We start from the raw sequence: 22,233 nt of genomic DNA, 5'->3' as shown, positions 1-22,233 counted from the left end.
CCTGCACTCACATTAAGGGTGCATTTTCAGTACAAGATAAAGGTGTTTTGCAAAAAAGTGCAAGATTTTTTGCACCTGCTGGCATAGCTGCAGTGACAGCTTTGTGAATTTTGGTTTTGTTGTTGTTGTTGTTTCCCACAATGGTCCTTACACTGGATTCATTTGCCTTGAAAAAGCAGGCAGCCACAGCTGCAGACCTCAAAGTATGGTGCAATTCCACTTTTTCTTGTAACGTCATGACTTCTTTTTCTTGGCAATGTTTCCAGCATTATTTAGTGGTACTTCAGAAGGGTCCTGTAGTGGTATTCCAGGTTTATAGTATTGCACTAAACATAATGAAAACTATGTGAGACCTGAGAGAGATCACTTTTTACTGTGATACGCAAAAATACTGGAGAGGTAAATTGGTCATGCAGAGACGATTAGCGTCACACAGCGTTTTAAGCAGATGCTTGCAATGCTTGAGTCCACCTCAATAGCAACAGGAGGTGGCTGTGAACTATTACAGTAGTACGTATGGATTGCAGTTAATTTTATGCAGTTAAGATTTAATGCTGCATTTTTGTGTGTTTACATTTCTCCTGACTAATGGCGCCATGTAGGTAAACTTTAACTTTTTATGATAGATTTGTGTATTTTTCATGGAAATAAATGATAAAGTAGACCATTATCTACATCTTTTGTATGCATGACATACCTAACATTTTCTTAATTTTTTTTATATTTCTAGGCTATGCAGTTGTCTAAGTTTTTTTTAATTGTTGCAAGTCTCCAAAATTTTTTCAATAAATTTATGGAAAAAAATCTGCCTGTAAGTGGACCAGCACAGTTCAAACTTGTGCTGTTCACGGGTTAACTGTGGTTTCATAATCTTAAGGTAGATAGAGTATTTCTCAGCACTTTACTATAAATCACAAAGGGGGAAAAATGGATGGATTTAACTGCATAAAATTTAAAACAGCAAAAGATACCCTGAAGAAGAAGACTGGGAGAAATATCTTTGGCATATATTACAAAGAATTGCCACCTATAATATATAAGAAGCTTCTATAAATAAAAAGATGACTGATTTAGTGAAGTGATCAAAGGAGGTCAACAGATAATTCACAGTATGTAAATGTAATAGCCAACAAACATAAGATAAAATGCTAAACTATTAATAATAAAAAAAATATAACACAATTTTTAGATTTATCAGATTGTCAAAGGTGAAAAAGATTGATAATATCAAGGGTGGTTGAACATATGGTGGAAACAGCATGCTGTGAGATAGCAAATTAGTACAACCTTTTGGGTGGTAATTTAGCAAAATTTATTGTATCTATAAAATGTTGAGATATGCATATTTTGAGCCAGCAGTTCCTTTTCTGGGAATTTATCCTATTAAAATATATCCAAGTGCAAAAGGATCTTGCATTAGTACTGGAAGGTAAGGAATTTGCAATGTCTGTCAGTACAGCTTTGCCTCAAGGAGCAGAATACTTTATAGCCATTAAAAAGAATGAGGATGTTCTTTGTTTTATTAGGAAACAAAAGCAAGGTATAGACCATTCTTCCATTCAACACATATTTCTTAGGCTAGGCATTGTGCTAGATGCTAAGAATACAAGAGTGAAAGTAGACAGGTATGATCCTAGCCCTTGTAAAGCATGCAATATGTATCCTATTAGTCCATTTTATTAAAAATTTAAAATAAATATTAAAATATGCACATGCTTACATAAAAGCCAGAAAGATAAAACTAAATTACTAGCAATTTTTATTTTAGGAGTTAGGATTATGGGGGACTTTTGGCTTTATACATGTATTATTTGTATTTTTTAATTAGCATATATTGTTTGTGTAATCAGACAAAATGATAAGCCCTTTCATGATTTTTGTTGTCCTTATTAGAAAGTGGGTATCATTCGAGGCCTTTCACAATCTGATCCCAACCACCTTTTCCCTATCTTTGTTTCTCAGATGTTCTCAAACACATCCCTGAGAGCTCTTATTATCCACTGTGGACTTTCACACCTCCATCTTTTTGCTTTTGTTTTCAGTTTCAACCAGAAAGCATCCTATTCCTCCTTCAAGGTCCTGCTCAAATTTTACCCTTTGTGAAGTCCTTCCTGGTTAGACTCAAAACAAATGGCTTTCTCCACTGTTATCCTTCAGCATGTATTTTCTTAAATCAAGGAATAATTTACATATGATAAAATGCACAGATTTAGAGTATACAATTGGATGAGTTTTGACAAACGGATACACCTATTTGGTAAACACCACATCTATCAAGATATGGAACATTGCCTTTCCCCAGGTGGTTTCCTCATGCTCCTTTCTAGTCTATTCACCCCACCTTCCACAGAGGTAATTGCCAGTTACAACTTCTATCGCCATAGATTAGTTTCACTTGTTTTGAACTTCATATAAATGGAATAACACTAAATGTACTCTTTTGTGTCTGACTTCTTTCATCCAACATAATTTTCTGAAACTGATCCCTGTTTTTGTGTATATCAGTAATTTACAACTTTTTGCTAAATACCATTCCATCTTTTGGATATACAATTTGTTTATCCATTCTTCTGTTGATAGGTACATAGTATTCTTTTCATATTACTCTTCTGTATATTATGTTTAGTGTTTTCTGCTTGCTTCCCCAGAAGAGACTGTGATACCAATTATCACTGAATATACGAACTCTATCTAAATCATGTTTGAATCTCCATCACTTAATCTATGCTTAGCAGACAGTAGTTATTCATTAAATTTTTGCTTTTGAATAAGGAGGTGTGAGAAAGGAAGGCAGTTGGAAATTACTTTGAATGATAGAGGAGAGATCAAGGAAAATGCTGTTCTGACAAAATGTGTGAGGTTTTCCACACCAAGCAATTCTACAGTTCTCAGTGGACACTGTGTACATGTTCTATAATTTAACTCATTTCTAACTAACTCCCCAGACCCACAGGTTAAAGGCTCAATCCCACAAGACTGCCCCCACTTCAAACACCAGTTTGTCTGACACCAGTTTGTCCCAGATTGTCACTTGTACTTCTGACCAGGTATAAGTTGTAAGTTTCCATGGCTCCCTTCTCAGGTCTGATAATTTGCTGGAACAGCTCACAAAACTCAGGGAAACATTTACTTATATTGACTGCCTTATTATAAAGGATATTACAAAGAATACAGATGAACAGCCAGATAGAGAGGTACATAGGTCAAGGTATGGGGAAGGGGCACAGAGCTTCCGTGTCCTCACTGGGTGTACCACCTTCCCAGCACCTCCAGGTGTTGGAAGCTCTCTGCACCCCATGGTTTAGAGTTTCTGTGGTCCCATTATATAGGTATGATTGATTAAGTCATTGGCTATTGGTGATTGAACTCAATTCCCAGTACTCCCCTGGAGGTCAGAGGATAGGGCTGAAAGTTCCAACCTTCTAATCACATGGCTGGTTCCTCCGGCAACCAGCATCCCATCCTCCAAGCATCACCTCTTTAGCATAAATTTAGGTATGGCTTAAAGGGACTTATTATGAATAACATTCGGGATCTCTGTACCAGGAACTGGGAACAAAGACCAAACACATATTTATTATTATATTACAGTATCACAGGAGATTAATCCAGATTTCACCCAGTGGCTAAGAGAAGGTGATAAGCTCCAAAGCATGCTTGTCCAACTCCATGAAAGATTGTACGTTATTTAGGAAAACTTTTTTCTTAATTTTTTAAAATGTTTATTTTTGAGAGAGTGACAGAGCATAAGCAGGGGAGGGCAGAGAAAGAGAGGGAGACAGAGAAGCCAAAGCAGGCTCAAGGCTCTGCACTGTCAGCACAGAGCCGGACACGGGGCTCAAAACCACGAACCATGAGATCACGACCTGAGCCAAAGTTGGACACTTAACCGACTGAGCCACCCAGGCGTCCCAGGAAAACTTTTCAAATGGTTATGTGTTGGGTGGCTGGGAAGGAAGGAAACTAAGGTGTGAGATCTCTTGTTGGATGTCTAGGTATCTTGGGAAACTAGTTTCGGCAGACGAATGAACTGGTTATATTACCTGACTCACGAGGAGAGTCTTTGCTTCTTGTAGAGAAGGTAGTAGACCCTGTCATCACTGATACAAAGTTCCTATAGAGGTCTGCATCTGTCCTTGAACCTGTAGCCCTGTGTTTGTTGTCTTCATTGCAGGCAATTAAAAGTTAATATTTGATACTAGTGAACTCAAGCAGAAACAATGACTTTGACTTCCAGTATCAAGAGGTCATAGCTGGTCATGTGAATAGAGAGCACACTTCTTTCTGGGCTCCCACCCACAGGGTGGGTCCCAGGGAAGGTGCCAGTCCTGGGCAGGCTTCTTCTAGATGGACCAGGAGGATAAGCTCTCAATGGAAACTCCAGGACAGGGCAGGTGTCATTTGGCTGTGTGTGGGCGCACATTTAAAGTGTAAAATTTGACCAGTCTTGACCTATGCGGAGAAACTATCACCACAAACAGGATAATGAATGTATCCATCACCTCACCAGTTTCTGGTACCCCTTTGTAATCCCTTCATCCCCCACCTTCCACCCCCACCTCATCCCTAGGCAACAACTGATCTGCTATCACTATAGTTTATATTGCACTTTTTAGAATTTTATACAAATGGAATTAAAGTGTGTGTGTGTGTGTGTGTGTGTGTGTGTGCGCATGTGCACACATGTGTATTTATTCCTTCTCTCCAGTTCAGCCGTCAGATAGAGAAAGTTCAATGAATGCATCCTTGGGACACATTTGGTTTGCAGAAGTAAGAGGTGAGGGTTACATCCCAGGAGCTGTGCTGACTCCTTTTTCGACTTGCAGTTGGCAACCTTTGGACCGACTTTTCCTGAACAGAGGCCAGGGGTTAATATGACCAAGCAGAGTGGAGGCAGGAGGTGGTTGTTGACTTTCCAGAAATTGTTGGCACAAATGCCTTTATTTCCTTTAGCCTTTGGGGCTTTATGAGGTTGTGGCATGATTGAGATAAGCATAGTACGTTCTATTATAAGAAGGTGTTTTCATGTCACTGGAGCTGCGAAGGGCAGACCGTACTGTCACTGCAGATCCTAGAGCCGCAGGAGCTGTGTCAACTTAGCCCAGAGCAAGAGCCCTGGTTTGGTTTCCTACTTACAAGGGCAGTGTGTCCTCTTTCCCTGGGTTGTGAGATAATGGAGTGAAGGTACGTTCAGTCTAGGATATACAGGTGGGAGACTTACTGAAACCTCCCTGGTTGACCTGCAGTCATAACAATATGCTGACCTGGTTGCAATGATTTGTTTATGGTGAATAATTCTATTACAAGGCACTGTGGCCCTTATCCCTACCCATTCAATATAAAATGAAAAGGCACAGGTAGAGCATGGGGCCCCTCCTCTCCAGCACTGTCTGGGCCTTATGCCTTCTCTCCCACCCTCTCGTAGTGGAGTCTGAGCCAGATGACCATAGAGGATCACGCACTCCTGCCAGGCTGTGTACAATGTGGACATAGATGGCAATGCCAGAATGTGCGGTGGGCACCTCTGCTTCCCAGCAGGCCTCTCCAGAGGTCTCCTTTCCTCTTGTCTCAAGACTTCTCCCCACACCTGAATGGAAGGCAACTTACAGCCCCTTCCAATATGAGGGGCCAGGCCCAGCTGACAGTTCAAGGAACTCAGGTTTCAGGCATTTGCTGTCTTCAGGCTGGCCAGGACTGGAAGAGTGGAGACAAAGCAGCAATGTTGGGACTCTGAGATCAGGAAGAGGATGTTGTCAGGGAAGTGGGGGGGGGGGGGGGGGGGGGCGGGGGTGGGAAGAGGGGAGTTAGCACCTGGCACTTGGCCAGGGAAGTGCAGCAAGGTCCCCTAACAGGTTAACCAGGCATCCTTGTGCCTTTAGCTCAAACTCCTGCAAAGTCACCAGGATGCCCTAGATCGAGTTGCTACTGAGCACCTGGACCCCAGGGCCTGGCCAGGGGACATTGCCAGGGTGAGAAGGGCTGAGAGCCCCCATGGAGCTACAAGAAGAGGTGTGAGGGAAAGGAGATCTATGCCTAAGGTCTGCTGCTCTGTTCACCTTGTCCTGATTTTTCTGTCTGCCCTCTTTTCTTCTGTCGTCCATATCCACCCACCTGGATTCCCCATTTTCTATCTCTCATCCCCCATCCCTTGCCCCTCAAAATTTTGTTCTTAGGTTGATTTTGCATGAAAGTTCTCTAGGTTTAACTCTCACAAAGGGTATGTCCCAGGAGGTGAGCAGTCCATATCTGCACGGTGGTTGTGCTGGCCTCTGGCCATATGTGGCTACTGAGCACTTAGGATGTGTCTAATGAAACTGAGAAAAAACTTGATGTATTTTCCTTTTTTTTTTTTTTTTTAATGTGTATTTTTGAGAGAGAGAAAGAGAACAAGTGGAGGAGGGAGAGAGGGGAACAGAGGATCTGAAGCTGGCTCTGTGCTGACAGCAGAGAGCCTGATGCAGGACTTGAACTCTCAAACCACGAGATGACCTTAGCCAAAGACGCTTAACCAGCTGAGCCACCGAGGTGCCCCTGATTTATTTTACTTTAATCACTTTAAATTTAAAAGCTGATAATTGATTCAGTTATTTGGAAAACTTTTAAGTGTGTTTGGAGCAACTCCTGGCATGAGAATCTGCTTTTTCAACTGTAATTTTGTCAAATCTAAATACAGATCAAATATTTTCAATGAAAGTTCAGCATCTGAATCAAGATGTGCTATAAATGTAAAAATACACACTAGGTTTCAAAGACTTACTACAGGAAAAAAGAATGAAAATACCTCATATCAAAATATTGATTACAAAGTGTAGTGTTTTGGACCCACTTTTTTCCTTTTGGGAGGTGTGGCTACTGTGAATGTTCATGTGTCTTGCATTATGTTGTCTTGTATTCTGTTGGGCTTTGTGCTCCAGAATGTCCATATAGCTGGATTTACAAGAGGAGGTAATGGCCAACCTGAAGAAGGACTTGAGTGTCACCTGGCATCCCATGGCTCTCACCACCTCACATCGCTGATCATCACCCCTGATGAATCTTGAGTTCAGGGAATGGGGAGAGAGGCTATGGAGAGACAACAGAGATGATGTTTGTTGCTCGCCCCAGCCTCCCCTCCCGTCGCCCCAGCCCCAATGGGAATGAGAGTCACAGGCACTCTGTGTATGCCTCGCTTCACCTGTCCTCACCCCAGAAGGATGCTAAAGGGGGCAAACTGAAGAATCCCTGTGTTCTGACCAAGAGACCATCAGAACCTGGAGGGGTTTATAGTGTTTCTCTTCTAAAGCTGGGTCCACTGTTTTATCACCTACTGAAGCAAAATTACCCTTGGACAGTTCATCTATTTCCATCCTTGGGCAACTAAAGTGAAGACTGGAAGCTTTTCTAAATAACTCAAACAATTTTGTAACCGGTACAAGACTGCCTCTTTTAGGAAACCAGAATATGAAATCTGGAATTAGATAAAAATTATATGGAAGGCGATAGCATGTTTTGAAAAAAAAAATCCAAAATAGGTAGCAGGCAAGCTAAAGCGGCTACCAACCTACTAAGTGCAGTAGCTACTAAGACCCATTCTCTATATTTATGTCACTTTGGTTAGGAATGCCTCCCTCTTTCCATCCATCTGTTCAAATGTGACGTATTCTTTAAGGCACAGCTCAGATACCCGCTTCTCTCTGAGCGTTTCCCTGATTATTCTAAACTTCCCAGCTGTACTCCCTAAGCAGCTGTGTGATCCTAGGACTTTACTGCACATACCATAGGCCTCCTTCCTCAGTAAAATGATTAAATGCATCGGTGTATTTTCCTTTGGAGCCGGGTTCTAAGACCTGGATGCAGGTGACATCATTATGATCAGTTACATGTCACCATAGACCAGGAACTACAAAGTGCTTTGCCAACAGTAATGCTTAGCCTCACCTCCAAAAAATCAGCCTGATGTGAAAAACATTTTATTTATAATTTCTCATATTTATAGTTTAGGTCTTCATTACAATCATTCTTACAATAAATACAGAAGTGCTAAACGTCATCATCACAGTGGCCCATGATCCATCCATGGCACAGGAATGGAGGGGTGCTGCAGACCCCACTGCTCCCCAGCAGTGCTCAGGAGGACTTCAGAGAGTTTAGCAAAGGGGAGAAGAATCTAAGGTCTGAACTTGAAATAGGATTAATAGTCAATGCAGCAAAATTCTAGAATGTCTATTAAGGAAACAAGTATAAGTTACTGTTTTTACCAGATGGCACTAAAGAAACAGAATACAGAAATTCAGGTTATCCGTTGGTGAAGCAAAGAAGCCAGGGCCTTCCGTGTGTGCCTTTCCAGTCTGTGCCTGGTTTTTGTGATCCCTGCCTGCTGTGCACCCAGCACAGCACCGGGGCCCTCCACCAGGTGCATGGGAGACAGAGGAGCATCACACACCACAGTCTGGGTTCCTGTAGTGGCCACTGGTGTCAGTGGAAGGAGGGAGAATCTGAAGAAAGGCTTCCCAATTCCAAAGCTGCTGGGTCCTCAGAGGTCCCATAATGATTCACATGGAAGTTGACAGTGTTGATTCTTGGAGCCTTCTGCCTGCCTCCCTAGCGTTGCTTTATCTCAGCCACAGGGCAGGAAAAATGCCAGTTTTCATGGCTCAGTAGATCTCCCTTTCGTTGAGCAGCTGTCATGCCAGGTATGATGATCTCTTTGTTCTCTTACAAAATGTGTTCATAAAAGGTATAGAGAGACATTCCCATGGCTCTGGAGTGGTTTATGTTGGTTTCTGATAGACAACTTTGGGCCAAGGCCAAGAAAGCATCCCCTAAGTCACATTTCTGTCATGAGGGCTGTCCCTACTGTCATTTGATCAGCATCAGGCATGCTAATGGCAAGGTTGGGATGCTGCCCCAGGCTCCAAAGCTGTCAGAGTTCTCATCCACACACATCTGAGTGTCCATTAGGTCTTTCATAACTTTGTTTAGCAAACTAGCTACAAAGCCACGGGGCTTGCCATCGCTACAAAAAGTCATGACAGTAGGAAAGGGAAAAGACGTCTCAGAGTCAGAGAGAGGAGTAGAAGGAAAAAGATGTTATAAAGAAATCTGTGCTTTGGTAGGACATTCCATGCTGTCAAATGAGACCAGGAATCAGAAAGCTGTCTGTGAACTGCAAGGTGCTGGCCATGAGAGGTTGGTGCTGGAAGCTCCTTCTCAGTCATGGAACTAACTGATCTCCATGGGGCTCTTACATCTAGGAAAGAGTTAAGTCTTTTCAGAAACTGCGACTTGAGTGGAAGACCATGAAGAATCTTTGTAATATTCCATTATTATTGGTCCCTAAATACCGTGGTGCCCCCACCCTGCACAGATAACTTCCCGCTTTCATAGCTCGAAAACAGATTTTAACCAAGCCCCCCCCCCCAGATTTTAACTCAATATCCCCCAAGTCAGAGAAGTAAGAAGTCCCCATTCCATCCAGCTAGGCACTAGAGATACCACAGAAGTGGCAGAAATGAAATTTGGGCAAACTAGATGAAGCTCTTCAATCGTTCTGCATCTGCCTGTTTCCTGTAGAGTCAAAAGCAGTTTGGGTCATCTCAGAACTCATGTCTAGGAGAGAGAAAGCAACAACACATTTTCAAGGAATAGCCTAATCATGTATAAAGTGTGTGGAGTACAAAGCATAACTGCCCCACTGACAGGAGTCTGGGCTTGACCTTAATATTCTGTCCTTCTCACACTTACGGCTTGACAGACAACTTCTGACTCCAAAGTGAGGTTCCTCCAGACCTTAGGGGTCTTCTCATTCTCTCCCTCTCAAGTCCCTTCACTACATTTGAACCAAAGTACAGGACTTTGGAAATGCCTCTACTGTGTTTCAAAGAATCTCTCTTGTTTTCTTTTGTCTCTGATACCTTGACCCTTCCTGAATCATTCTTCCTTCCAATTGTAAGGTCAGACCAAAGCTTTTGTCATCATAGCTGGAGGAAATCAGAGGAGAACAACAACCCCTTCCCTGAGGAAAGAAACTGAGTCTCAGAAGCAAATCCTAAGCAGAGAGTGCACATCCAGGTCTGAAAGCTTCGACAAGAAGCAGGATTTCCAGGATCCTTGAAATCACACTCAGGTGAATCCCTGGGTCAGAATGTTTTACAGTCACTAACAGCCCCCAGTGAGTGACCTGGCTTGTGCCCCCAGAAATCCAGACAACTTAATGGTCCACACAGCTGGAGCAGACTCCGAGTTTCTGCCTCCTCGGTGAGTTATTCCCATCCATGCATCGCACTGGCCGGTGGCCGTGGCATCAGGATGGCAGGGCACCCACCGAGAAGCGCCCCCATGGGTCTGGAGTGTTTGTGGGTTGAGCGTCAGAGAACCTCAGGTATTTCAAGTGTCTAGGGAGCCACATTGTGTAGTGTCCAAACCGGAGTCCTTCCTTGGACGTGCCTGGGAGTTCTGGGGCCTCAGGCATGAGCTTCGGTCTCCTTCTTGATGGCCGGTTTGTAAATGACTCCTTTGTTGTCACCTTTTTTGCTACTGGAACAGGAAGAACACACATTTAGTCTCAGTTAAAGAGAAGAGACAGGCAGAGAGTAGCCTGACTCAGCTATGAAATAAGATGAACTTTAGGGGTCAGATTCCTTTCTTAGGGACCTTTCCCCAGTTCTGTCACTCTTGGGAGGAATGCCCCCAAATAAAGCATCAACCAAAAAGGAAACTCATCTGAAGAGCTTGTTTAAATGTAGACTTTTTTTGAGCCCAACCATCAGAGACTGATTCAGTCTGGAGTGGGGCCCAGGAATCTGCAACTGTTCTCTTTTAACAGCTGACAATACTAGACCTGCATTTTGAAGAAGGTCTCATGACTACCCTGACTTCAAACCTTTGATTGTGTGTAACAAAGCTCCTGGAAACTTTTGTTACAAATGCCAGAAGAAATAGATTTTATAAAAACCAAACATGACAATAAAAACATGAGCAAAGGGCATTAATAGCTAATGTGAGTGATGAATCAAGTTTTCCTTCTTTTTTCTTTTGGGGTTCAGAGAAGAAAAATCAGATTTAGAACGGAGACAGCCTTGCAGCTTGTATTTAGCCAAATGGGGCCTCCCGCGCCCCAGTCGAGAGACTTGTCTCTTGTCTGAGGTGTTAGCTGGTGCAGCAAGGCTGGCAGACACACCTCCAGCTCTGAGCATAAGGATCCTTAAATGACCAGCATCTCCTGCAGAGGATGCGAGGGGCAATTGTGTTCTGGAAACAGCACCCGTAGGATAAGTGTTGGTACAGGTGACAGGGGCCCTTCGTTCTGCAGGCTGCCTTTCCAGACAGATCAATCCTCATGGACAAATAAGCTGCCCACTCTCATTTAGAACCAAAACCAGCTCCTACCTCTTCTTTCTTCTGAAAAGCCAAATGGACACTGCCAGGACAACGCAGATGCCAAGAACGCCGGCCAGGGCCACTGAAAGGATGATGCCTGGTGAAGAGGCAATGAACACAAATTACCTTCCTCCCTTCCCCTGCGTCTCGTCCCATGGCACATGGATGTGAAGTCATGTGACAGCTGTATAATCTGCCACAGAAAGGTGTCATTTCCCTATTTCTGTTCTCAGGTTCTGGTCTTTGGCTCAGCAGAACTGGCTGGAGTACTTGGGGGGGGGTGCATTTGCAAACTGTAGTGACTCTTCAAGGGTTCTCAAACTTATACCAGGATCATCTGAAGAGCTTGTTTAAATATAGACTTTTTTTGAGCCCAACCATCAGAGACTGATTCAGTCTGGAGTGGGGCCCAGGAATCTGAATTTTTACCAAACAAACAGCTCTAGCTGATGCTGATGTAAATGGTTCATGAACCATACTTTGAGAAACCCTGAGCTACAGAATAAGAACTTACTCTGTCTTTGTTTGCTGGATTTAAGGCCCATTGGGATGCCTCTATTGGCTTTTCCCCCAAGCTCCATTGCACAGTCCTAAGCAGTCCAAGACAACCAGGGGTCCATTGCCAAGATCACCTAGCCAGTCACCCAAACTCCACACTGAGCTCAGGCATGTTTTTCTTCAGACAATGGCTTCCCACCATGGCCAGCAGGTCTTGGATAGCTCGTTGAATGTACACATGCTATAGAGTGATTAGGTCTTTCATTAGGGAAGCATTTGATTGGCGGTTCATCTTTGAATCACAGAGTGACCTGAAGGTAAGACCCACGGCAAGGAGAGGACCGGGAGCCAGAGCAACAGCACAGAGAAGCAGGGAGATTGGGTTGGAAGTATCACAGGCCCAGATCACACCAAGAATCACAGAGATCACCCAGCTGCAGCATGCAAGGCCAGCAGGCCACATACCCAGACTCAGTCCTGTGTAGGTAAGGTCTTGCACTTCAAAGGGGAGAGGAAAAGGTTGAAAATTAACCAAGTCAAACCATGGTGGATTTGACCAATGTGCTGAACATTTGGTTGGAAGTACAGGGCTTATACAGACTTTCTGAGAGTATTCATTCTTGACTCAGGTGCCTGATGGTATAGAGGGAATTGCCCACCTTGGGAGTTCACACTGTGATCCTCCTTTCCAATTTTTGTCACAGCAGTCTTTTTGCTAGGGCAAGACTTCAGTTTTTAGTACAACACGGCTAGAGTGGAACATAAGGAAGGGTAAGGATCAGAGTCTCCTTGGGCAGGCTATTATCTGCTGCTTGGATACCTATCCCTCTATATCTGTAAGGAATCTTCCAGGTTCTGGCTGTCTGGGGCTGGCAGGGCTTAGCTGGAGCCTGTGGCTAGACTTCTGCTCCATCCCTGTCTAGTCCTGTTATCATGATTTGGTTTTGTTTTTGCTTTGGCCCCACTGGGCAAACTGGAGATACCCCTCCCTGATACTAGCCTCCCTTCTCTGATGTGGAACGAGAAGATTATGGCTTCTCTTAGTGAGTTCCTTTGGGGGTAAGTTAGGAGTCTTCAATGGGGCTGAAATAGTGCCCAGCTATCTAAAATAAAATCCCATAGTCAGCCTCCTAGGGACCTCCCTGGGGGAGGGTAATGGGTGAGCCCATCTTTTTGAGTAAGACAGTGGTGCCCAGTCATGAAGCTCCCCTGGGTAACCCCAGCATGCTCCTTCCAGGTTCTTAGAACTACTCCCCATTCTCCCAATCAGGTCCTGCATCTAAAGAAAGTCTCTGTTACACATACCCTCTTGTCTGGTGGTTTTCTGACCTTAGCAGAAACTTCTAGCATATGTGTGTATGTGTCGTGTGGGTGCTTGTTCCAGTTCACATTGGAAGCCAGAGTTGTGCTCGGAGTTGTGGCCACCCAGCGTGACACTCAGGAGAGCCTGTGCCCACAGAGCCCACTCTGAGACTCAGACCTTGGGAGAGCCCTGGCCAGTTGTGAGATGTCAGCAGAGGGCCAGGGACTCAGACTTGGGGGCACTTTACACCCTGGGGAACCAGACCTGAGACTGCAGGATGAGGGTTTTTTTGTTCACTCCCTTCTCCTGTTATGTGGCCAGAGTCTGGTTGATTCCCCTGGAGCCATCAGCCCTGTGTCTTTCCCGGCTGTCCTCTTCCACAGTCTCACACTGACCCTGCAGCCTCCCTCATCCAAGGCTGGCCCCTAGGAGTCTCTGGTCTGGCCTCCCCAGGTGGCCCGAGGCTGTTGTCAGAATAAGCAGAGCCGGTATGGAGAGGAGCTATCCACAAAGTACAGGGTGGCCTGTTCTCTTGGCTCTTGCTAGCCATCAGCAGCCCATGGCCTCCCAAGTGGCAGAGAGAGTGTGGCTCCGATGGCCTGATTCCCTGCTCCAAGTCTCTTCTTGTAACCTGAATACAAGGACCAGTCTGTGGCTTAGGGAGACACTCAGGATATGAGTCTCCCCTGAGGAGAGTGTCCAGATGTCTGTGGTACCAAACTAGTTCTCGCCACATAAGACCATCACTAGTAAGCCTAACCACTGGCTAAGCCGCCCCAACTGAACAGTTTCTAAAGTCGTTGCTTTCACAGTCACCTCAAACATCCTTGAGAAACACACAGGGCCCCGGACAGCTGAGCAGCCCCACTCCAGACTGTAGGGGGCACCCCCAGGGAGCTTGGGGAGCAGAGCCAAGTCTACAGAAGCAAGGCCCCCAGAGATGGGACTTTTCTCGAGTCCATGGCCCAAGTTGATGTCTTATCTGGAAGGAAATCTGGCTGCCCTTGGCTGTATTAGGCCCTGTAAACAACAGCCTAATTTAATCCAGGGCTCTAACCAGGGTTCCTTGCTCCTGGATGACCACTTGTGAGGGCCTAAATTGCCTTTCTGTGGAAATAATGAAATGAGCAAGCAGCCACAAAGGCAAAGTAAGCCCCGGAGACTGGGACAGATGCTTTTCAGGCAAGACTTTGATGCAGCAAAGACAAAGCGGCTTGACTGAGCAAGTGAAAAGTGTAAGCCACTATGGAAGAGGAATGGTAGTGAGGGTGTCACCTCCCAAGAATTCCACCCCCAGGGGAGCCCAGGGCAGGAAGATGTTGTTGGGATGCTACCCCCTGCCAGTTGAGACAGCACCAACCATCCAGGAAGCAGGACTTCTCTGCAGAGCCAGATGAAGTCCACAGGGCTTGGGGCCCCCTGGAAGCAGCTGCTAAAGCATCTGCTAATTAACAGGAGAGGGGAAAGTCAGAGAGACTTTGGGGGCACAGGGAAAATTCTTGGGGCAACTGAAGTAGAGCCCAGAGAGAAAAGCCAAAGCCTGCATCAAGCAGAGCCTGTGCGATGGTGTAGAGAATAGGGAACACAGTTGATGATGGGAGGGACACAGCCAGAGAAATTCATCTGCAGATTAAAGAAAGAAATGGATTGGTTTCTATATGGCGACTAACACAGGCAGTTCCCACTGAAGAACAGCGAGACAGGAGAAACAGAGACAGGCTGCTTGACGGAGATGGCCCACAAGAGCTACTGCATGAGAACACGACGAAGGGGCTTCCGAGCTGGTTGGTTAAGAGGGTGCATGCCATACAGATGTGAGAGCTATCTGCTATCTAGAAAGTGCTCTGGTACGGGTCAGGGTGAACAAAGATAGGGCAGTATGACACAGAGAATGAAATCACACAGATACAGAAGAATTCGGTTGTCACATGCCTCCCCCAGGAGGGTACAGATCCCGGAGAAGGCAGACAAGCTGATTGCCACAGGGGCACTGCTACCTGTTGTTGCTGGCTCGGGAGCTGGATCTTCCACTGGTATCTCGCTGGACCGAGGGATGCTGGTTAACTGCTTTTGAGGTCTTCTGAAGCCTCAAGTGCAGACACAGAAAAGTCCAGCAGAAGGAACAAGCCCCTCGTTCACACAGCTTGCCGTTCCTGGAACAACTCTAGCATTTTCGAGATCTATTTGCAATTCTGTTTATTCAAACAGAATTTTAAATAGGAATACAATCCTTACTGTTATTCCTTTCAAAATGTTATTTTAGGGGCGCCTGGGTGCCTCAATCGGTTGAGCATGCAACTCTTGATTTCGGCTCAGGTCATGATCTCACGGTTTGTGGGATCAAGCCCTGTGTCAGGCTCTGTGCTGACAGCATGGAGCCTGCTTGGGATTCTCTCTCCCCCACTCTCACTGCCTCTCCCTCGGTCATGCTTGTTCTCTCTCTCAAAATAAATAAACATTAAAAAAAATTAAAGTATGGACTATTTTGGTAAGTGACATTTTACATAGTTACATACACGTGTATACATATGTATATGCCTCTTTAGCAGTCTCCAGTCTTATAAAAGAGACAAGAAGAGCTTTGGCTTAGCAGGGATTTGATAGTTTAAATACATAAAATCCAGTTTAAGATGATAAAAGCTCTTATTATGTTTAATACAAGTCATAGAGTGAAGTAACTGAAATGCTAGTCCTCTCTTTGGATGATGCTTTGGTAAGAAAAGCAAGGAAGATGCCCTCAGTGACTACAGAACATAACTATCTTTGGAGAACATATTTAACTGGAGGACTTTTTTATTGACACTATGGAACCCCAAAAAGAAATGATTTCTACAGATCTGCCAAAAGGATGCCACCACATTACATCAGGGTGCTGGTTTTCTACAACCATGATAGGGACTGAGGGCTTTGCCCTCCAGATGGCAGGATTGTAGGCCCAGGACAGAAAGCCACATATTGCTCTGAGGGGCCTGAATCCCGGGGCAGTAGGCGTGGGTTCCAATCCCAGCACTGGGGGTTTAGTGCGCTCCGCTCCCTTCAGTGGCCAGGCACAGGCTGTCTGTGCTGAAGGAATGGTAGGTGGTGGCACAGGGGCCTCTTACTCCTTTCAGGCCAGAGCAACAGAAAAAGCCTGACAGCATCCCTAGGCGACTCTCTCCTAAGACTTTGAAACTTGACGGCTAAGTTCTGATCTTTAAGGCTTCTTAAACCAATGGATTGATTTGAATGCCTGTTGGCAACCTGAAACAAAGCAAAAGAAGACTTGAAACTAAAAGGTGACCCCTGGCCAGGCTTATGTTCAAATCATTCTGCAGAGAAGAGCCTGGGGAGGGGAGCGGAAGGGAGCTGGCTTGGTTATATCCTCTCAAACTTGTAATGAGCACCAGGCACGATGCCTGCCACAAAAGCGAGTCCCTGTCCTTAGGGTCTTGGAGTGTGTGGATAATCTAGACATTGTTTTTCTTTTTCTGTACAGCAGTAAATCATTATCCTGCGCTATGCTAAGAACCATAACAGAGATGAACGGGTTGTTCCAGCCGCATTGAAAGAGACTGTAAGTCACCTTCAGGGGAACAGGGAAGATTTCTGGCATGACATTAGAGTGGGCTCGTGAAAGAATTTTCCAGGTGGAAAGCTGAGGGGCATCGCCGGCAAAGGGAGTCGTGTGCAAAAGTAAATCATATGCACATGTAAAAGCCGTGCCTTGCTAAGGGAGGCCCTGCAGGGCGTGGACGGGTGCCAGGAGGAGAAATGCTGGAAAGATAGCTGGGGCCACCTTGCCGTGGGTGGGTCCAGCTTTCTGACTTTCCACCTGGTCTGCCCTGTGCCAGAGGCTTGTTATGAAGGAGCAAGAGAACATCCACAGTGAGGTTTTTGTTCTCCATAATGCTCGGCTTGGGGTATGCTGAGGAAACATGTGGTGTGTTGAATTGCACTAGATGAAGGGGCTAGGGACTTTGTAGCACATTTGACAATTACTCCTGACTGTTCAGCCCCCTGGATCCAGGGGAATTGGAAGGTGGGAACCCCTCTGTCTTTCATTTGGATGTCTCAGTAGACTTGATGATACTTTCCATCTAATAGTTTTTATTTAAAAATAGGAACTTTTAGAAACAAGAGGTCAATAACCACAAAGCATACAGTCTAGTCTCAAAAAGTAGATAATTAGCCATCTTAGCTTTGTAAGAGTTTTTCCTCTTTTTAAAGGTTTTATAAAACTCCCCAGGTCTCTAAGGGTCAAGCGGATTCTAATCGTGCGACTCCACATATTTAGCACGGGTCAAAGCCCTGCCCCACTACTGTCCAGCGCTGTTGTCTAAGAGTGCCTCAGCTGGCTCTGGGCTCTGCAGTGGGGAACATGCAGTTGCTCAGCGAGAGCCCACTAACGCGTGATTATAGAAACTCTTTGGCTTCCCCTTGTCCCTCGAGTGTCCCTGGCCCTGGTATATTAAAAATAGGACTAGATAACATTAGCATTTAGGTTCGATAGGCTCTTGCTTTATTACCCACCACCGTCAGGACCCAGTGTTGCTATCTTTAGCTTGGAAGAGGTCAACGTGAAGGAACTAAGAATCAGGCTTCTGGGCTGTAAATCTGCCCGTGCCATCTTTCTCCTTCTTCACAGAGGGCATCTGACTCCTGTGAGATCTGGTCTGGCCACAGGATGTCTCCCCCCTCTCTGGGGTCCCACCTTGAGGGCAATGACTCTTGTCTCCCCTCTTCAGCTCAAGTCCTCCATTTGTACCCCTTGGAAGAGGCACTTTCAGAAGAGCTTAAAAAAAAAAGTGCCGTGGGGCGCCTGGGTGGCGCAGTCGGTTAAGCGTCCGACTTCAGCCAGGTCACGATCTCGCGGTCCGTGAGTTCGAGCCCCGCGTCAGGCTCTGGGATGATGGCTCAGAGCCTGGAGCCTGTTTCCGATTCTGTGTCTCCTTCTCTCTCTGCCCCTCCCCCGTTCATGCTCTGTCTCTCTCTGTCCCAAAAATAAATAAACGTTGAAAAAAAAAAAAAAAAAGTGCCTGACATGACTTTCACCTCTCCATAAAGAGTGGTCATTTTAACTAAAGGCAACAAGAAACACAACACACATGAGAGAAAAAATGGTATAAAAGCGAGGGAGAAAAATGATAACGAGTTCCTGAAGCAAATTGCTGCCTCGGAGGCATCTGGAACCCTGATAAAGGGGTTTGTATGCTTCTCTTAAGGGTGGATAGTTCTCGCCTGTCCACTTCTCTTGGCCTTGGACATAGCCAATTATACAAAAAGCAGGTATATTCAAATTCTAAAGGAAGGTAAGGAACAGGGTTTCTCTTGAGTTTGGTTGTTCTACCTTAGTAACCCAACAACCTTTCGGTTTCAAGGGTAGCCATCACCAGTTTGAAAATGTCATGCTGTGATAGAGGAAAGACCAGGGCATATGAAAACTCCAGAATCCTGTCATGTAAGTGAAAAAAAAAAAAAATCAGCATGGGCCTAGGAAATTCATCGTGTAATTCCTGGGTAGTGGTTCTCAATTTTGCCCCTCATGCCCTGGAGACATTTGGCAATGTCTGGAGACATTTTTGGCATTCAAAAGTGGGGGGACGCTATAGGCATCTAGTGGGGAGAGGGCAATGCAATGCACAGGACAGCCCCCCAGTGAGAATTATCCAGACCAAAATGTCAATAGCACCAAGGTTAAGAAACCCTGCCCTAGGGCTAAATCATAGACTACCCCTTAAGGACAGATTACTACCTCTTAAGGACAGAAATTAAGTTCTTTATTCCTCTTCTAAGCACAGTTGAGGAAGCATGGTAAAGTTAAATGATTTAGTCCCAGTTGTTCCAATTTGGCTAAACCTCAGAGCCTACTCTCAAAGTCCTTGCACTTTCTCTCCTAGAGGATTTCCTTAACATCACTTTTCTCCTGGCTCAATGTTCCAACTCCATAGTTCCTGTTAACTTCCAGAGAAAGCTCTGAATAAATCAGGCCCTAATTCCAAGTTTGCCTTAATGGAAGTTTACAGATAATTCAGCACAATTGCTAAAGGTTCACACTGACACAGGCTCACTCCATAAACCTGAAATGGCACGTTATGGTCTGAGGCCCCTCCAGGTTGGTGTGAGAGCCCTTCATAAATGCAGGTGCCCCTGGGGGGTGAGGTTTGGGGCTTCTCTTCTTTGGGGCCGCCCTCCCCATTGTTCCTTGGGAAACAGCCCCAGTAGCTGCCTGTGTCTTCGAGAAGTGGGAGGGGACAATTCTAGCCAAGTTTCTATAATCAGCCTCCAAATGAACAGGTTTGCCTTGGACTGCCAGGGTTTCTCACTCCAAGGGGAGAGCTGGGCACAGCCTGGGCTCTTGGAAGCAACAGTTCTGGGTGAGCCGTGCAGGAAGGGCAGTGGCAAAGATGCATTTGGGCTTTGATCTTGATGTCCTGAGCTTGGAGTTGGTCTCCAGGCTTCTGCTAAGAGGCCCCTCAAGCTCCCCAGCCAGACTGGGAGAGTCTACTGAAGCGCTCTGCTACAAGCCTGACTGCACTGCCCACTCTGTGAGGGCCAACTTAGACCTGAGCTGGTCTAAGAAGATGGCTAATTATTCCCAGTGCCATAGTCCATTGTTACAAGTGGAGGTTACTTTGGGATGTCAGACTCAAGTTCCTGTGTGGTTTCTTCTGATCCTTTGTAACTGCCCTCAAACACTGTCCCTGCAACGTAAAGTCAGGATGGGCAGTTGTTAGTATCCACTTCGAATCCTATAGCATGTTAACGTTGAAAGGACATTAGCTCACCTTGTCCAACCTATCATTTTATGGCTAAGGAAACCAAGGCCAAAGAAAGGACATGATTTGCTTACATCATACAGCAGGGAGGAAACAAATTGAGGCCTTGAACCTAGGTTTTCTGACTGCAGGGGGAGTCTTTATGACCGTATCCCCTGTGACTTATATAGACCAATCCAGAGAAGAGATCTGATTATTATCTTGAATCACAATAAGATCTACCTTATCTATGTGGGCCAAGTCCCTTATCTCCAGGTAGTTTTTTTGTTTTGTATTTTATTGAAGAGTTGAAGTATTTTCCATTTACCCTTGACTACTACTCCATTTAGAGGAATGGGAAAAGAGAAATTTATATCCAAACTAGATCACAAAGGGATGATCTGTACATTTGAGGCGCTTTCCTAGAAAAGAAGTTGACAGTCATCATCATATACGTTCTCTGTGTTTAAGAAGGACCATTGTTCACAGATGATGTTTTCAGACCAGGAAACTGAGAAAAAGAAACTACCTTAACCAGTGGTATGTGGCAAGGAGAGCACAAAAGATAAATTCTTGGGCAGGTCTGATTAAGTGATTGACAGGACATAATTCTGATCATATATATGGGTCAGTGCAAAAGGGCATGTTTCTAAAGCTTTCTGGCAAGGGCCCTGAAATACTATCTTCCTATGTTTAAGCTTAGTCAGTGGTAGTTATAATCTCACACAATAACAAAGGAACAAGAAGGTGAGACAAGGAGAACTGATTCTCGGACAAGTGGGTTAATGGGGTCATCTTTAGATATGAACACCTGGCCCAGTTCCATCACAAGTGACATAAGGAGAAAAAGTGGAACTTGCACAGACCTACCTGTTTCTGACCATGAGATTCCCGTGTTGGGAGTGGCCCACGAGTCTGCGGTGAGAAAGTGAACTTGGAGGTTTGAAGAAGGGTGTGGACCCCTAGGGTGCTCTCTTACCTGTTTCCCTGAACCCCCCAGCTTCCAACAGTATTGACAGGGGTATTGAACAAGTAAAGATGTTAAATGTCCTTCTGAGGAGTTATGGTTACAGATTTAAGAGGAAGAACAGAGCTTTCATAGCATTAGGAATAAACCAAACTATTCAGCTTCGTTCAGTATAGCTGCTGTGTGTCTGTGCTTAGGCAAGCTTAAGGAGATGAGACAAAAAGGCAGTGAATGCAGACGCTTTCTTGCCTCATGGGTCCTGCTACATCAGACCATGAGCTACTTATGCCCACAAATGTGGATTATGCCCACTCTCTGAAAGCTTAACGAAGGAGCATCCCTGGACGTTGGTGATGCTGATGGTGCTATGAATCACCTGGTGAGGCTGAAGATGGGCCTTGATGCCAAGAAAGCCTACGGCAAGACGTTAGGAGTTTGTCTCGTGAAAACAGTCCTACCATGTGTCTTAGGAGACGTAGTTCTCTGACAGAGAGGACCCCAGAACATCCTCTCTTCCCCATCTGTGAGACACTCCCAGACTTAATGGGGGCTCCGGTCCAGGCACCTAGAAGCCCTGGCTGGTGCTTCCCTGCAAAGGCTCAGGGAAGTCAAGAGCAGTGGAGGGAGACCTCAGTAAACCCACACACAATAGCTTCTTACATACTTGGTTCCCTTGGCAGCCAGAGTGCTCTGAACCCACCCCCTGAGGGTATCAGTGACAAAGCCCAAGGGTAGGGCACCCGGCTGCAGATAAAATGGGTGTCCTGGCACCATACGCCCCCCACACACCGCGTCTTCTCACCTTGTCGGAAAGAGATATACACCAGCCTCTCGTCAAAGTTCTGGACCCGCCGGAAATTGTTGACCATCTCTCTGGGGGATGGGTCATCCACATGTGTGCAGTACAGAGCAGTCTCCAAAGCTAGCAGCTGCAAGGCAGGAACACACCCCATGGGCAAAGTGATGCTCCCTTGCCTGACCTCAGTGGGGAGGAGAACTCTGGGGCTTGGCAGGAGGCACGTCAGAAAGCAGTGGGAAAGCCAGAGAACTGTTTCCCCTCCCTCGCAGGCGTCTGGTTGCCTGGACACCGGGTGAGCTGGTCTGTCACCACCTCCCAAGGCTTGGGGGGAGGTTACAGCTCTTAGCTGCTGGGTGGTGGAGGGGCTCCTCAGCCTCTCACAGGCCTGATTTGCAACCCGACTCTAAATCAGAGGGGCCTGGGGCTTATTCTGGTGGTCCCATCACAAGGAACAAAAAGAGGGAGGCAAGAGTTTCACAGTTCCTCTGACCACTGGTTCCATGGAATTTTCGTACACCCACATAGATTATATAATCTGTTTCCAAGGCAGCTTCTAGGTTACTGCTTCCCTGAA

At 45.6% G+C, this 22,233-nt stretch overlaps 2 protein-coding genes across 11 annotated transcripts in view; one reads left to right on the top strand and one right to left on the bottom strand.

Annotated features, from left to right (window-relative positions):
- Nucleotides 1-22,233, top strand: part of APH1B (aph-1 homolog B, gamma-secretase subunit) — an 84,843-nt gene that overhangs the window by 51,447 nt on the left and 11,163 nt on the right. For 2 of the 5 annotated variants that reach the window (XR_007153413.1, XR_007153411.1), the window contains exon 7: nt 16,635-16,712. The exons of 1 other annotated variant lie outside the window; for it this stretch is intronic. The gene's annotated coding sequence lies outside the window, so the exon portion shown is untranslated. Of the gene's footprint in view, nt 1-16,634; nt 18,013-18,171; nt 18,235-22,233 lie in introns of those variants that run through there. 2 more of the 5 variants (XR_007153412.1, XM_047864629.1) reach the window with 2 other exon arrangements.
- Nucleotides 7,934-22,233, bottom strand: part of CA12 (carbonic anhydrase 12) — a 52,172-nt gene continuing 37,872 nt past the window's right edge. The window contains exons 8-11 of one of the 6 annotated variants that reach the window (XM_047864624.1): nt 21,663-21,789; nt 12,322-12,354; nt 11,368-11,455; nt 7,934-10,512 (exon numbers count right to left, since the gene is read on the bottom strand). In XM_047864624.1, coding sequence (XP_047720580.1) covers nt 10,443-10,512; nt 11,368-11,455; nt 12,322-12,354; nt 21,663-21,789 — 318 coding nt within the window. In that variant the 3' untranslated portion in view covers nt 7,934-10,442. Of the gene's footprint in view, nt 10,516-11,367; nt 12,355-18,073; nt 20,809-21,662; nt 21,790-22,233 lie in introns of those variants that run through there. The other 5 variants (XM_047864622.1, XM_047864626.1, XM_047864625.1 and 2 more) reach the window with 5 other exon arrangements.

Source organism: Prionailurus viverrinus, chromosome B3, assembly GCF_022837055.1.
Source record: "Prionailurus viverrinus isolate Anna chromosome B3, UM_Priviv_1.0, whole genome shotgun sequence".
NCBI lineage: Eukaryota > Metazoa > Chordata > Mammalia > Carnivora > Felidae > Prionailurus > Prionailurus viverrinus.
The sequence above is the reverse complement of the archived record's forward strand: the minus strand, read 5'-3'. Positions and strand labels throughout refer to the sequence as shown.